We start from the raw sequence: 16439 nt of genomic DNA, 5'->3' as shown, positions 1-16439 counted from the left end.
GAGTTTCCACTGAGGAATGTTTTTCTTTCTATTGTTTCAGGGTTAGGGTTTTTTCTCCCAATACTTCAACACAACATTTCTTTACTGTTTTTTTTTTAGAGGAGCTCTGAAAATTTCACTTTACAAAAGCAAAGTTCATCAGTCAAATCACCTTCTTTTCCTTTCAGAAATCAAGCACATATAAGAAGGAATTTTCTTTTCCCCCTATCCTTCACCAGATGAACTATAATAAATCAGTTTTTGAACAATGCCATATTCTTGTTTTGTAATCAGTGTTTCCTTTCTGCTCTGAGATTTAAAATTAAATAAATGATCTGAAGCTTTAACACAAATGACTATTTAGCAATACTCTAATCCCAGACACAAAAATGATTCACAGAAATGATACAAATTGAAAGGAATATTATAACAAAGCAGGTGGTATCAGATATCTGACATCCAATTACGGTCAACTGCCTTGAAGTTTGAGGCAGTTTTAAGAGTGTGAGTGCTTAAAGCCTAGCATAGTTCTTTTGGGCTTTGCATCCTGACAGGGAACATTCAAAGTAGCTTCTTCCAAAGGTTTATTAGAATATTTTAGGCTTAAACATAAGTTGGTTTTGGGGAAGAACAAAGCATGTGAATAATCAGATATAACCCCCTGTTGAAGTTTTAGGCAACAAATTGTCAAATGGTGATTTTTTTTTTTTTGGTTTTTTTTTTTTTTTTTTTTTTTTTTGGTTGGCTTTTTTTTTATCAATACATGCATTTATTTGCAGTATCATAAACTGTTTAGACTCAGCTTTATTGCTTGGAGTATAGTAAGTGGGAACCTTAAAGGAGGCAAAAAGGATGGGGCACATAACATGAAAGCATGCTAGGAGATATTATTTTACTACTTTTACTCCAGGATAATGGATTATTGCCTGAGAGGGACTCTGATATGACTAGCCACATTCTATTTCACAATATGTGGGGTTATTCATGTAAGTGTGTTTATTAAAATTAAATCTCCTGGGGTAAGATATTATTTTAGTTTCTCTTTAATCAATGTTCTTTCACTCTCAGTAAAGTGATCCCTGAAGCTGTCTCTGGACCTTGGAAACTCTTTGCTACTTAGGTCCAACTTTGTCCTCAGATTTTACCTTACATATTTAAAAACTGAATTGATCAGAAGAGTTATAAAACAGTATTACTACTTTGGACATACACACCCTCATTAATCTGATGATCCAAACTTGTTTTGCAAATACTAAAAATTAATTAAGATAGACACACAGAGAGGCCAAAGCTGTCAAATCTGCCTAAGGCATTTGGTCACCCTCTTCCCATCAAAATTTGTATTACACGAAGCATTACAGTTGTTGCCCTTACAGCCAAATCATGGACTGAATGTTTCTAGAGCCTCTCTTTGCCTCCTCATCCTTGAAGATGGCCTTGTCAAGCTGTGCTTGAGTCACATTGGCAGGTTACTGCAGAATGCTTATATTCACACTGCAGTCATTATCTTCTCCAGGCTGCAAAGTCCTCTGATTCAAGAATTCAAATCATAGGAAGAAAAGCACTTTCTGTCAATTAAACCCCTAGTACTTGTTTTAATTGAGATGTTGGTTTTTATGACTTGCAATGACCAAAGCAATTGGCCCTTCTGGCTAGGAAAAGACATGTATAGCCTGTATGGAAGGAAAGGAACAGAAGTTAAATTTCCTCATCCATAACCCCAGTTTAAAAATAGCATCTCTGGTTCTTATGGCAGATATTACATACGCATGACTTAAAATGAAGAGCAAAATACCATCTTTTCAAGGTTTTGAAGAGCCTATAATGCCACTCATGTGCAATTAAACTTGAAAACGATGCTAAATGCCAAGCTACAGCTGCAAACCCAAAAAGCCTGCCTGGAAGACAACAGCCTAAAGCAAAACCATAAATCCCACTTACAGCAACCTACTGCAAGGAAGTCAACATTACATTTTAACGAGTACTGCTTCCCTAGCACACATTTATAACTGCTGCAAAATCTGAGATTTTGAGTCTGAAACTTTTGGTTACTCACTGAGGATGGACAGAACTGAAAAGACCATTCAGGACTAAAGGGCTTCCTTATTAAATAGCTATTGTTAAACATACCCTTGTATCATGTCACCCTTGTCTTATGCCATTATACACATGCAATTGAGAACTAGAGCAACATACCCTCCCTGGCCTGCAGTGGAACTACTCCGTGTGCTGAGCACTGGGAACAAGCATGCTGTGTGACCAGCAGGGAGGACCCTGGGCTTGCCTGAAAATAAACTGCAATCTCTTAGTCTTTACACATTAGTAAGGCAATGTCTTCCCTAGTTTTTATTCTGTCCTCCAATAAAATTCAACGCAAACCACACCTGATAAAAACACTACTCCTCTTTAACCTGTGTCTGTTTGGGTCTGCAATTGTGCTTTTCTCGGGTAGACATATCTGGATTTTATGTACAAAAAGATGTTCAGCAATCTCCTGCACAAGATTCAGGGTCTTTAGAGACACCCTGCCTGTGGCTGAGGAATTTTGAGTTTTCCTACCTGACTTAGGGGTTTGTGGTTATGTCTTAGCAAGTCTATGCACACAGATGCTTCATTTTAGGAGGAAGGAGTGCATTTGCTGAAGGTAAAGGAGGAATTGAAGACATGCTAAAGAACGTCTCATGCCTTCAAAATTTCTCCTACAACTACCCTAACAAATTGTGGCAATTAACATGCTGTTAGTGTTAGATGTGTGCAGCCAGTGCAGGTGCTAATAATTGAAAAAGCATTTAGAGCTTTTACACCCTGGCTGAATATTTCATGATGTGCTGCATGTTTCACTATTTACTCAGTGGGCCTCTGTCACTTCAATCTTCTCTGACTGCTTTGACTGGTGCTATAAAGCTCAACCAAGACGGAGTGACGGCTTGTCACAGGAAAACTCCAGTGACTCCAGCAGCTCACTGGGACTAGCTATGAAGGTTGTCACGACATTCTGATGGAATTCAGCAAATGTTTTGTGACTAATACACCCAACATTTGTCGGCTACCATTAGCCATTCCCTGTGACCCTGCAGTCCGTGTGGATAGCATTAAGTTGTAATGAGAATTTGTTGCCTCTGTGTGTTACACTAATGACACTTTCTCACTGATCTTTCCTTTCACAGGTTAATCAGAAACGAAATTTAAGGATTCAGTGCCCAGATGCACCAGGCTTTAGAGAAGAAAACTCAATGTGACAAGAGAAAGAAAACCTGCATTTTACTGCTAAATGTTTTCACTGTCACATTCAGAAGCTTTCCTAATATTATTACAATCTTGTACTGTATTTTTTCCCTAAATCTAGGAAGAAGACTATATCTAATACAGTGGTTGATACCTAGTGCCTTGTCCAGTTTATGGGCTGAACTACAGTGTTAATTGTCCTTTCTTCCCTCCTGCTCTGCCCAGATGTTGCTGGTTTTACTATTCTCAGAAGCCTTACTGAAGATTTCCCATTAATTTATCAAGTCTACTAAGAACAATGATATAAAGCTGCTTACTGTAAGAATTTTGCTTTTTAAATTATCTTGATACCTAAGGGCATGATCAAAATATGCTTCTGAAGTATGAAGCCTCTCACATAAAAAAGTAACAAAATAGTTAACTTCCAGACTTTTCCATAAGCAATTTAATGAGGGGGAGACAAGGCACACAGTCAATGTGTCTTTTGTTTTTAAGATTTCCCATTTAGTTACACTGAAGCTGCAGAACTAGTAATCTTTGAGGGGTAGGAGAATGTACCTGAAAAAATAATTTCTCATTTGTAAAAAATAAATCCACAGTTAAGTGGCATCATAAAATATAGGAGTGTTTTTGTCACTTAAATGAAGTGTGTGACATTATGATAAAAGCTACCACTGTTGCCAGTCAATGTTTATGAATATTTTTTTTTTCTTTAAACCCAGTTTATAGCTAAAGAGCTTTTTATTTCTATTACTTTGCTCTGAGTGCATCTTCTCTTACCCTGAACTTTATAAAAATTGTATTTTTCATCTGCAGGAAAACACTCCATTCCTTTCCTGCTCTCTCATCCCAAAAAGACTTGTGCAAGATTTCAAGTCACCTCAAAAAAAAAAAAAAAAAAAAAAAAAAATCTGATGCTGTTCTTATTCCCATGGCTCATAACACCAATACTGTATTGAGTTTGCATGGTCTGGTTTTGATAGCCAGGGCGCTTCAAGGGTGGCTTCTGTGAGAATCTGCCAGAAGTTTCCTCCATGTCCAGAGGATCCAGTGTCAGTCAGCTCCAAGATGAGCACGCCACTGGCCAAGGCTGGACCAAACAGAAATTATGGTAACACCTCTGTTATAACATATTTAAGAACAAGAGAAAAAAAGTTACTGTGTGGATGTAATGAGGCCAGAGTAGAGCAGGGTGAAAACATGTGAGAGGAACAGCTCTGCAGACACCATGGTCAGCGGAGAAGGAGGGCAGGAGGTGCTCAGACACCTGAGCTGAGGCTCCCCTGCAGCCCATGGAGCTCCACAGGGATGCAGATCCCCTGTACCCCATGCAGGAGACCCACTGGAGAAGGTGGACGCCTGAGAGGAGGCTGGGTTCTCGTAAGACGCCCGTGCTGGAGCAGCCAGCTGGCAGGGAGCTGCAGACCCACGGAGAGAGGAGCCCATGCTGGAGCAGGCTTCCTGGTAGGACTTGTGACCCTGTGAAGGAGCCATGCTGGAGCAGCTTGTCCTTGAAGGACTGCACTCAGTGGAAGAGTGGCCCAGACTTCAGCAGTTTGCAGAGAACTGCTGCCCACGGAATGGACTCACATTGGAGAAGTGCACGGAGAACTCTCCCATGGGATGGACCCCACACTGAAGCCAGGGAAGGACTTCTCTCTCTAAACAATGGGAGAAATGCCATGTGAACACTGACCATAAACCCCACTCCTCAACTCCCTGCACTTCTGGGGAGAGGAGGTAGAGCTGGGAAGGAGGAAGAAGTGGGGGAAGATCTTTTAAGGTCTGTTTATACTTGTCATTATCCCGCTCTGATTTTGTTAGCAATAAATTCAATAAATATCTCTAACGTGAGTCTGTTTTGTGAGTGACCTCTGCCATTATCTCAGAATGAACCCTTTGTTGTATCTTCTCTCTCCTGTCCAGCTGTGGAGGGCAGTGAGAGAGCAGCTTTCAAGGGTGTGTGGCATTAGTTAGCATCAACCCACTACAGTCTTTTTGAAACCTGGGTACCATACTTCAGATCAAGAAGCCAGTCCTTCAACAAAGAAATGGAAAGGAGACGAATTAGACAGGAAACCAAAGTTACCAGTCCCTGGTCTACCAATGGTAGCAAGAGTCAGGAGGCTAACAGATAGTACCACCTATCATTTATATAATTTAATTTTTTAATATTGTTAAAAACTGGTGTAAGATAACATGGTAATCACTGAATTACTCCTGTTTTTCCATTGTGAACTTCCAAAACAGAATCAAGAAGTGAATTGTGCTATTATATACCTGCTGGGTTGCAGCTTGGTTATTGTTACATGTTAGCACTGCATAAAATCTGGATATATATTTGAGTACAAAATGGAAACTTCCAAGGCTGAGGGACATAAATATATACCATAATTATGGTTCATCAGTGGGCTTTTGCCTTTTCAAACCTTACCTTCATGTCTGGTTTAAGGGAGTCATGGAAAATTATCAGATTCAACATATTTTACCAGTTTTGGCTTGAGAAATGTTTCCCTAGAACTGCCATCACTTTTTTTTGTTGTCGTTTCTATGAAAAAGCTCATAGTTTCATTTCATGGAAGGGCAGCACTACAATGGCAGAGGCAATGCATATTCAGGCTGAGTGGCACTAGCAGAAATGTGTATGTACATTTAAGTGTATTTGGCTTAGTGGGTGGATGAGGAGATAAATGTGCACAGCCATTGTTCATATATTTAAGATATTATATACAACTTCAGGAAAAAAGACAGGAGGTTTCCTCCTCAACTTCAGATAAATAATTTCATTAGGCTTCTGGAAACGTATGCCAAAGAGCTCACTTTTTTTTTTCTGTGTCATTTAGCTGGGTCTTGACAGTTTCTGAGCAAGTTTTATTGTTTGGCTGGGAATTATTTTAGATCTTCAATCAAAAAAAAACCTCAGGCTTACAAAATTCTCCTTGGCAACACACTGAAAACCCGGTGTCCTCTGATGCCTCTGATTCTTATGTGATCAGGGACACTAATGATAATGACCCTTTGCTGAGTATGCTACTTGTCTAGAGGCCTATGTCAACTACACCACTACATCCAGAGTGGACAGGGACAAACTATTTGTTTGCTCTTCAGGCCCCTTGGGCCCTGTCATATGCTATTTGTTCTTGCATTAAGAGGTAGTTTGACTCGGCTGGGCTGACATTTCCTTCAAGTCAGTGTATTCCACTCATGCAGTAGCAGCTACCAAAGCAATAAGTATAGACTTGAGGCTCAGCAACAATCATTTAAGTGGCTTTTTTGATTCATATCCAGGACTTTTCACATTTTTACTGGTCATTCTGAATCCAAAATGACACATTTTTTTTAAAAACTAACTTTGCTATTTGATATTCAGGCAACATAGCCTCCTCATAGTTAATGTGGCTGCTTATCAATAACATGAATCAGAACCTGCAACTGAGACGATGAACAAGGACTGATACTGCTGCATGATACCAAAGGCATTGATCAGCTCTACTTTTCTTCTCCACCTCATGAAGGATACCTGATATGTGATTACTCTCCCAGTCACAGACTTCCTTCCTTTTCCTTCCATTTCCTACTTAAATTTTACTTTTTAGTGTAACAGGATGTCCTTGTGTTCACATCTTAACTGAAGTAGGATATTTTTTTTCCTGTTGGAGTTTCAGTACAGGTAAAAACAGTCATGACAATGCTGAGTATTTTTCTGGTTAATTTGCATTCGTAGGTACTGTTGGAATTTGAAAACTTTGTTTCTGATTCATTACACTCTTCTAGTATTTTATCACTGTGATCCTGCTCATGCCATTTGATGTGATGCAGCATTCAGTTAGAACAGTGACTTCCTAAATGTGAGTCTAGACCATCTGTGATGCACACAAAGAGCATTTGTATGTCAATTGCCTATTTATATCAGTTAGTAATTTATTGTAATTTAGAGTCATTAAAAAGGTGTCATTAAAAAGATGTCTCCAATCTATCTATCCGGATCATATTTAGTAATGCAGATTTTTACTTATGTGTTAGTAAATCTCAAAAATTCCCACTCTCTGACCAGGTCAGACCACTTGTCATGAGTCCCAGGGAATCCCTGTGATACCATTTCTGTCCTCTGTTCTAATCCATCAATACAAGAAGTCATAAAGTTTTGTCTCATAGCATAATACCCTCCACCACTGTGGGAATCTAAAACCTATGCAGCATTTTCAACATTATCTTAACTGCAGGGCTGCTCAGAACGATTCAAAAGTCACAATTTGTATTTCAATTTATTAATTAATTTTTCACATATTTATTGTTTTCATACTCCAGACTTCTTGTCTTCCAGGCTCCTTCTAGATCCTCTGGATGTAAAACCACAGCTGAGAAAAAGTTTGCAAAGTAGCCAGCTATTTCTGGGCAGGTGGGACAGGGGCAAAGCTGACTTGAAAAAGGAGTTTTTAAAGCAAATTTACAAAAAAACTTCTAAAGATAAATATCGGCTACAAGACATGACAGTGCTTTAGCTGATTTACCTCTTGGGTACTTCTAGCTGACATGCACTAAAGATTTCTGGGCAGGAAAGCAAGTACCTGTCACTTTCTGTAATTTACAAGGATACGAAACAGCAGATTATACAGTCCACCATTGTTCCAGAGAAGAGAAAATAGTTTGACCATTACCAACAAATCTTAACAGAGCACTCTTCTGATTCAATCCACTTTGTCTTTTCTAGCACCTTGGACCAAAGTTAAGTCAGTGTAGATAAAGAGTAAATGAAGAGACGGCTGGGTCTGGGGAGACACTGAGGGTGCGAACACTGGGCTGGAGAATAAATTTAGCAGCAACAGAGAAGAGGAAGAAAACAATGTCTGGATTTGGAAGCCTGGCAAGTTCTCCACTCACTGCTCAACCTGTGTTTAGCAATTCTGATGTGCTACTGAGCAGACAGCTCAGGCTCAGGACGACTACTCTCCCTCAGTCCCTCTTCAGCAGGCAATGAAAGCAGGCTGTACTTTGAAAATCTTCCCCCATCATGCAAACTGACACAGGCATGCTTTTCAAAAACCCACAGCCAATCTGTTGATCATTACTTATTTACAAAGGCCTTCGGGCAGAAAGTCCTGTAAAAACCATACTTGATACGGTATACACTAGCTTTTTCTGCTTGTGGAAAAAAGTACCCCTAAGGCTACCTCAAACCATCACTTTCTATTGCACATAAAATGTACCGTGTAACACTAAAGTATTTAATATATATGGTATAATATATCTACAGGAAAGGCATTTGTGTAGAAGTATGTTACCCTGTATTTGGTAATTTGATGTTTTGCTGAAGGCTATGACTTGAAAAAGCCTGCACCTAGTACAGAGGACCTGTCATCTCAGTACCCAAGAGCCAATAGAATAAAGAAGTACCCTTAAGCAGCAAAACTTTGACACAGCTTTGAAGCATATGAAAACAGTACAACTCCCCAGAATTATTATTACTCAAGATCAAAGAAATGAGGCATACTTTACATAGCAAACAGGGACAGTGTGTTCAGCTCCTTCTTTCTTTCTCTCTCTCTCCCCCTTCTCTTTCTTTTTACTTCTACTTCCCCAAAATTAGAATCTGGGAGAAGGGGGGCGGGGGGGGGGTGGGGGGAATCTCCACATGTTTAAATTTTAAGCAGTTAAAACAATTAGCACCAGATAAGAGGACTGTCCAAAGGTAAGTAAATTGAAAACTATGCTAGCATGACAACTGGCACTATAAAAATGAGAAGTTTGCCAGTATGCTCATTTTATTCTTCCTCATAAACTGTAAACAAGCATGTAAATCAGTGTCGTTTGGGAAAGGCTGAGCTAACAGGAAGGCAGAGAACTTTTAATGACACATTCTACAGAAATAGATGGTCAATAAGGAAAAAAAAAAAGCCACAGCTGGGTGCATTCTCCCTCTGTGAATCAATCTCACTTTTGGTTCTGTAGTCTAAACAGAGATGAAGACGATTTGTGGAAGTTACGTCCTTGAATATGCCCTATATTGCAGAAACAATAAACAAATATGGATGCTTCTGTAACTGCCCAAAGAAAATTCCAGTCTAGTGACTGAAATACAAAGAGAAATATCATCTACCTGTATCCAGAATTGTTACAGGAACAAAATCATCGTCAATAATAAAAATCACAAGAGATTTTATTTATGGAAAGAACTAGATATTTGTATCAATTTTTTTTCACTTAGCCTCTGTGAGCAGACACAGTTATACACAACCAAATCTCAAATTCCACAAATGTGTCTGTTTATATATGCAAACAAGTTTACATTTTTCTGTGTATGTGTACATACATATAGAGATAGAGTGGAAAATCTCTGCTATGGTATTTATGGATACAATAATGGACTGAGGGTCTAGCCTGAGTACAGAGGATATGCAAAAACAGAGCAGGAACAGCCTTGTTGGAAACTCTGTGCCTACTACAGGATCCAATTTTGACTGAGTTGAGCAGGTAAAAGGCAAAGCACAGTGAGATAGAATGCAAATCACATAATACTTTAATAGATTACAATTTCTTGTTGCAGTTCTAGTTTTAACAAATCTCTTAGAGGTAATTTGTCCTATAAAAGGAAACTACATAGTTATACAAAGGAGTACTATCATAAAATAATGTACACATAGCAACAGGGGAAAATATAGCTAATAAGATGCTGTTTTCATCACCCACTTTTAGAGTATATACTACCCTCTTAAAAATCCCTGTATTTCATAATTAATGTGCTTTTAGCTTGACTAAAACAGCGTTAGTTTTGAACTTTGCTTTGGCAAGTACATATATTATTAGACTTTTTCATCAGTCTAAATCAATTAACAGAAATTTGATTTCAATCGACAGGATAAAAGGAAGGTAATATTCAGGTTCATTTTTGATTGTGATGATACATCTCACATATGGCCTTAAGTACAGAAAACAGTACTCAGAGGGAATCCAACAAAAAGAGAATTGCCTGAGGCAAACTAACCACATGAGTTCCCCTGATTGGTTAGTGCTATCATTAGTGCCACTGCTGTTTAAGAACTACACATGGACAGGACAGGGTGACAGCTAAGACTTTAAAGCCTATGTATTTTTCAAACAGCTTTTCAAACTGTTTTTCATGACAGAATTTTTTTTCAGCTCTATCATTAACTGCTGACAAGCTGACAGAATAAATACTTCAGCCTTTCAGAAACCATCTAACAATCTTTTTTTTCACCCCCTCCCCTTATTTTTGATGTGGGGGGAGGAGAGAAGGAAGGAAGAAAGGAGATGAAGATATGAGTTTCTTAGAGTCTTACCTCATCAGTTTGGGTGAGGAGTTGGGTGAATTTCGCATGCCTCCATTTCGTTGCTTTTTTTTGGGTGATAGTGTCGACGGCTGCTCATCTTCAACTGGAAATATAAGGAACTCATGAGATTAAGTACTGCTCTGAGTGCAATATGAAATACAAGTGAAGTAGCAAAGAACACACACTCTATGTCCATTCACGCACTGATACTTCATTGCTAACATAGGCCAACAGTAATAAAAATCAAATACATGTTAGTCAAAGAGATTGGTTTGAAGGAGAAGCAGAGAAGAATACCAGGGTTTTGAACACAGGTGTTCAAATTGGTTTCATACTTCCAAAAACAAAGGCGGAGGGACCACATTCGGGTTATTCTTAGAGTTATTATCAGTTAATCTGCGCTACAGAAAAATAGAATTAGTGCTCTGCTGTATTCCCAGACAGATAAAGTACTATTTTCAATATCAACATAACAGCTGCCAGCCTGCTTTTGCTAATGAACTAGACACCAGTTGTTTCTTGCTCCTCACATGCCAAACAACAGAGTCTTCATGAAGAGATGTAAAATATTCAATGCCTTGATGTTCAATGATTCAGTTAGTCGGGAATGTGAATGCAGCCTGCCATTGTGCGCAGATCTCCAGCACAAGTCAGACCTCATCGCTCTACTCTCCTCCCAAAACGGAGTTTTAACAGGAGTGAACAGAATGAGGTTGAATGGAAGCAGGGAGACAATACCTGTATAACAGAGAATGCATGTGTTATGCAATCTTTTAATGAGGATGATGTGCATTTTCAAGGACAGATTGATTTCCAGATAGAAAATCACTTATTGTTTTGTCAGTCATAAACTACTCTTGGATAACTTATGTCACAATATGTACTGTTTAAACAAGTGCAGAGTCCTAAGAACTCATCTATTAGAATTAGCCACCATCTTTGCTGTTTTGAGATTGTAACAGCACTTGATAATCTGTATGTAACTTTTACATGTACTATCAAAGGGAATAAATTCATGCCTTCTTTCTCAGGTTCATACTAATGCTAATTTATTCTGATACAAAGAAAAAATAAATAAACTTTTTCCCATCCTACTGTTAACTGAAAAATTAATTAGAAGATAATATAACTGATGCCTAGGAAGCTTTTACTTTAAAGCTAAAATGAAAGACATTAGTAGTAGTAGTAGTAGAAGTAGCTGCTATATTTAAACAGCTTAGTACACATTAGCAGTGCACAAGCAGAAGTTGAGAAAAAAAAGTACTACTTGCAATAAGATACATAAGAAAACCAACAAAACTGGGATATATGTCGCCTGCCCCAGACTTATCTGTGAATAAATGAAGCAACAGCCTTTTGCTAGAACCCTCTTCTGACACTATTTTATTACAGACTGCGTCCCAGCCTGCCACCTCTATCTCTCTGCCCAAGTCTGCTATGGAACATTTTGCCTTGGTTAAGACCAAAGGGCTGGGCCCTGAAAAGACAGATTTTCCTCTCTTTTTAGATGACCTGGCATCACCTAGCACAAGGGAGCCACAACTAAAAGAAAGCATTGCAAAGAGAAAAAAACAAACCATAGCAACCAAACAAAGCTATTCCTAAAATAAACGTGCCAAAGAGTGGTGTAAAAGATAATACTTAGATCAGAACAATGAGTGTCTAATAATGATTTATTCACTAAGTTTCTTCTCTTCTTGGGCAGCACCCCTAAAGACAAAGGAATTTTCTTCTCATTTGACTTTTCTTTCTTTTTCCAAATCAAAGTCCTATGGTGTAAATGCTTATTGATGGTTAGTCAAATGCCTCTCAGTCAAATTTGGCTGAGAAATAAATAAGCCTACAGAAATTCTCAAAAAATACACAAACTGACATTTTCTTTCTGTGGTAGTTTGCACACATTAAACAAGATCACTTCAGTATTTAGCTATGTCTACCATGAAGTGAACATGCATAGAATTGGCTTTTATGGTAATATCTTTGCAGTTCTAACTGCAAAAAAGCACAAGTCTTTGCACTTTTCAGAACACCCTCTTCAAATTATTCTCTTGAAAATGGCCTAGTCTTGTTTTACGCTTCTCTACCAGAAAGTTATTTGCATGCTATTCCACACAGACAATAGCTTTCAAGATATCCACTGTGCTCTCTTGTTCTTTATTGGATAAAAATATTCAGTTCCACCACTTAAAAGATCAAATGAACAAGAATCATGCAAATGTTCCTTCCAGAAAACAACAAATTATCTATTTTGCTCTCTTGGGTGTAAAAATTCTAGATTTCACTCAAATTAATCTGTTACCATAGGGTTACAAAATGTTTGACCAGAGATGCAGTACGGCACCACAAGTGTGTTGTTATACAGTTTTAGCAGTTCAAGGAAGATACACATCCATCAGAATCATAGGCAAAAATCTTACAGTAACACAAGTCAACTGCAGATAATATTAGAACCAGAAATCTTTCTCTGCACAAGAGAAAATAATATTAAAAATAGTATTTTTCCAAGTTTTCAGCTAGCTAATAAGACTCCTGTCTGATCCTTTCAAATTCCGAAAGTTAATACAATAAGGACGTTTTTGTACTATATGGTCCAACATTTGTGTCCTGCAGTGCTGCCAGGTGATGCTAACCTGCTGCCCAATGAAAATCAAAGTCTTACTTTGTAATCATCCAAAATAACAACTTCTAGAAGGACATTTCTAGCAGTCTGCACAGGTACTGCATCTGCCATAAATAAGCTTCCTTCCTGGATATGTGCTTGTCATATTCAAATTATGCTACTGTCACCAGTTGCCTGCAAAGCCCAAGGTTGGCATGGCTCACTAGTTAATACCTGTTAGCAAAGCCTTCTGAGGGATCTCAATTTGTTGCTTAACCAAGAAAGCCATTTATTCTCATTGTAGCAATGGAAGTAAATCTATATTAATCATATGACAGAAAATCAAGTTTTATTTTTCATATTGAAATCTCTGCACAGAGTTTACAGGGCATCTGCAGTTTAGCAACACAGCTCCATAGGAATGGGGGAAGGGAACTCATGAAGTTGAAATATGTGAATAGTATCTACTGGACACTATTACCTATGGTTTGGTTCCCAAAAATGTCACAGTGATAACTCACAAGTGGTTTCTTAGTAGTTAGTAGGATATAAAACATATTTAATTATTATCCTTCAGATACTCCTATCAATTTCCTGCCAATTTAAAGAAGCGAATCTAGCAAAATTTTTAGTAAAGTTATTAAATATTTTAGTTTCTGCATTAATTTAAAAGGGAGTCTTAAATTCACTTGTTCTTATGAAAGACAAACATATTTGCATAATGGGGCTATGATATATGACAAATAAATTCTGATATTGTATGTTTACTTTGGTTAATGAGTCCCCATTTTTTATACTACAGGATTTGTGTTAACTACAGCCATATTATGTTAGCAGACTTTTTTTACCGCTTTCATAAAAATTGGAAGTAAGTTCAAGAATTGGACACAGAGTTTTATAGATTTGGAACTGAATTCAGCCTCTGAGTTCTAATAACATTCAAGAGCTTGTTTGCACATCCCTAAGTATAACACTTATTGTACTGCTGTAACAACCCGGAGCTCACTTGTCGAATAACACTTTTGCAGTTCAGGAAGACTCAATGCTAAAAAAATGTCAGGCGAGTCTAATGAGGCTTCAGAAACTCAGTTTTATGCTAGAGTTTAATTTAAAGTTACACTGATGTTTTAACATGTTTGCTTATTCTTGAGTAAAGAGTGTTCATTATTTCAATGACATAACCTCCAGACAATGTTCCATGAATTGGTTTAAGATGTGCTGGTAATTTTAACAGCCTTAATGTGGAGTTGAACATCTGTAACAACATATTACTTGACTTTTATCCTCATTTCATTTTTAAAGCAAAACAAAGGGAAATTCTTCCAAAACAGTGGACAAGTTCATAACTTTTTTCGTTACTTTCTCACCATCTTTAAAACAACACTGTCTCCTTCACTGCCTCTCCCAGGTCACTAGCTGAACTAGTTTACAGATGCTTTTTTAGACACCAAAAAGAGCTGAAATTTGAAATAACATCCATGTTACTGAACATCACATGTACTGGGATACCTGGTAAGTTCATTCTGCCTAGCATGTAAATGCTTCAAAGCAATTAAATCCTTTGAAAGGTAAAGCACAAACCACCCAGAAACATTAGTTGACTAGCTATCTCGATTAACTTATTAATCACCACATCTGGAGAAACCCACATCTGTAAGCACTTAACAGAGCATTAGTAATGTCATAGTCACATTGAAAACAGACTGCAAAACCATGCACAAACCATTCTGTATTGCCTTATGCATCCAACTACTGGGCTACCTACGGAGATCTTGGTTCAACCCAGGCTTTTGGGAATGGTAGCGGTATTTTACAGGCAAGCTGAGTGCCCTTTGCAATCTACAGTAGGTAGATTTTCCTTGTTCAACAGAACTCAGTAAGTTAAGGTGCAGCAGCGAGGGGTTGTTGGGTAGGAAGAGGCTCCCTTTACGGTTATTAACAAGTGGAACAGGTTCCAGGATTCCTTCAGTGGACTTGGCATCAATCAATGCATTAGTAGTTGCATTCTTGAACTGATATGAACATTTTGGGTAACTTGATCTAGCTGCATTCTTTACTTCTAAATAATAAGAAAAAATTTAAATTAATTTCTTTGTATTAAAAATTATTTCAAACCACAGGCATGAATCAATTTTGATACTATGTGGAAATACAGTCTTAATGTATCAGTATAAAGCTTAATGTATCAGTTCCAACAGCAGAAATAAAGGTTTATACCTGCAGCTTTCTTATGTTTTTTTTCCCCTCTAAAAATGACTCTTTATAAAATAATACTTATAGAAGGATTATTCAACAAAATTATCACCTTTAAGCAATAATCCCATCCTAGGGTAAGTATGTCTGAGGTAATACTTATTTCCCCATGTTGATAAGGGCTTTGAGATTTACTGTCTGTGGAAGATGTTTATTTCTTTGAAACTACTGAAAATGACAGGGGAGGTAAAGCACTCTGCTGCTATTAAAATAAAAAAGGAATCATAGAAAACATAAGGTCACCACTTCAAAATTGTGCAAGCCTACTTATGGAATTAAACAGATTTTAAGGACCCCACATAAAAATTGTTGAGCATTCAACAGTGCTGCATACTGTAAATTTCAGGAGGTCATACATAGTACCTCTGAAAAGAAAGTTAAGAAATTCAATTTCCTAAATATGGATTTAGCTTAAAATTGTGATTCTTTGTCTTCCACTGCTAATATATCAAGGCTATTTAAACACTACCCCATCTACTAATACCTCTAACAAATGGCAAGCTCAGTAAAAAACAACAAAATATTTTTCTGATAAAAACACACAATAAAGATCTCCTAATGCTTGTTTCATTCTGAAAGTATAGTATAGAGAGTATAGCATAGAGAAGACGGTATATAAGTGAGCTGCTAAGACCTTATATTTGGTTACATATAATGAAGTAAGAAGTTTAGGTAGAGAGTACTTGGTGGACTGATAAACTTGCAGCATTATTTCCGTGTTTCAATTGCCCTAAAGATTCTACGGAGAACACTGAGCAGAGAGTAAAGGCAAACTATTTGAGGAGGTCAGCATGTTTTTTGGGATCTTACTTTAGTTTACCACCAGCTAGAAACACCATCTGGTAACAGGAAAGATAAGAAAATAGCATTCCCATGCTTGCCATTTTTCTTCAAGCACAAAATCTGTCTCTCTCCCAGAAAAGGTGAGTGTATAGGAATTAAAAGAGTCATTTGAAGGTACCTTTTAACAAGGTTGAACTGGTTGGTGGCAAAGCACCCATTCCAAATCTATGACTTTTTGATGGCTTGCTACTATTCTGAGGTAGATTGAAAAATTAGTGAGGAAAGAACTGAAGTCTACTTTATTATACTAT

At 37.7% G+C, this 16439-nt stretch overlaps 1 protein-coding gene across 21 annotated transcripts in view; it reads right to left on the bottom strand.

The window, feature by feature from the left end:
- Positions 1 to 16439, bottom strand: part of KCNMA1 (potassium calcium-activated channel subfamily M alpha 1) — a 426636-nt gene that overhangs the window by 52517 nt on the left and 357680 nt on the right. For 11 of the 21 annotated variants that reach the window (XM_041475789.1, XM_041475798.1, XM_041475808.1 and 8 more), the window contains one exon: positions 10503 to 10596. In XM_041475789.1, coding sequence (XP_041331723.1) covers positions 10503 to 10596 — 94 coding nt within the window. Of the gene's footprint in view, positions 1 to 10502; positions 10597 to 14857; positions 15152 to 16439 lie in introns of all 21 variants that reach the window. The other 10 variants (XM_041475751.1, XM_041475740.1, XM_041475717.1 and 7 more) reach the window with 1 other exon arrangement.

Source organism: Pyrgilauda ruficollis, unplaced genomic scaffold (genome assembly GCF_017590135.1).
Source record: "Pyrgilauda ruficollis isolate IOZ18807 unplaced genomic scaffold, ASM1759013v1 scaffold11, whole genome shotgun sequence".
NCBI classification, from domain to species: Eukaryota; Metazoa; Chordata; class Aves; order Passeriformes; family Passeridae; genus Pyrgilauda; species Pyrgilauda ruficollis.
The sequence above is the reverse complement of the archived record's forward strand: the minus strand, read 5'-3'. Positions and strand labels throughout refer to the sequence as shown.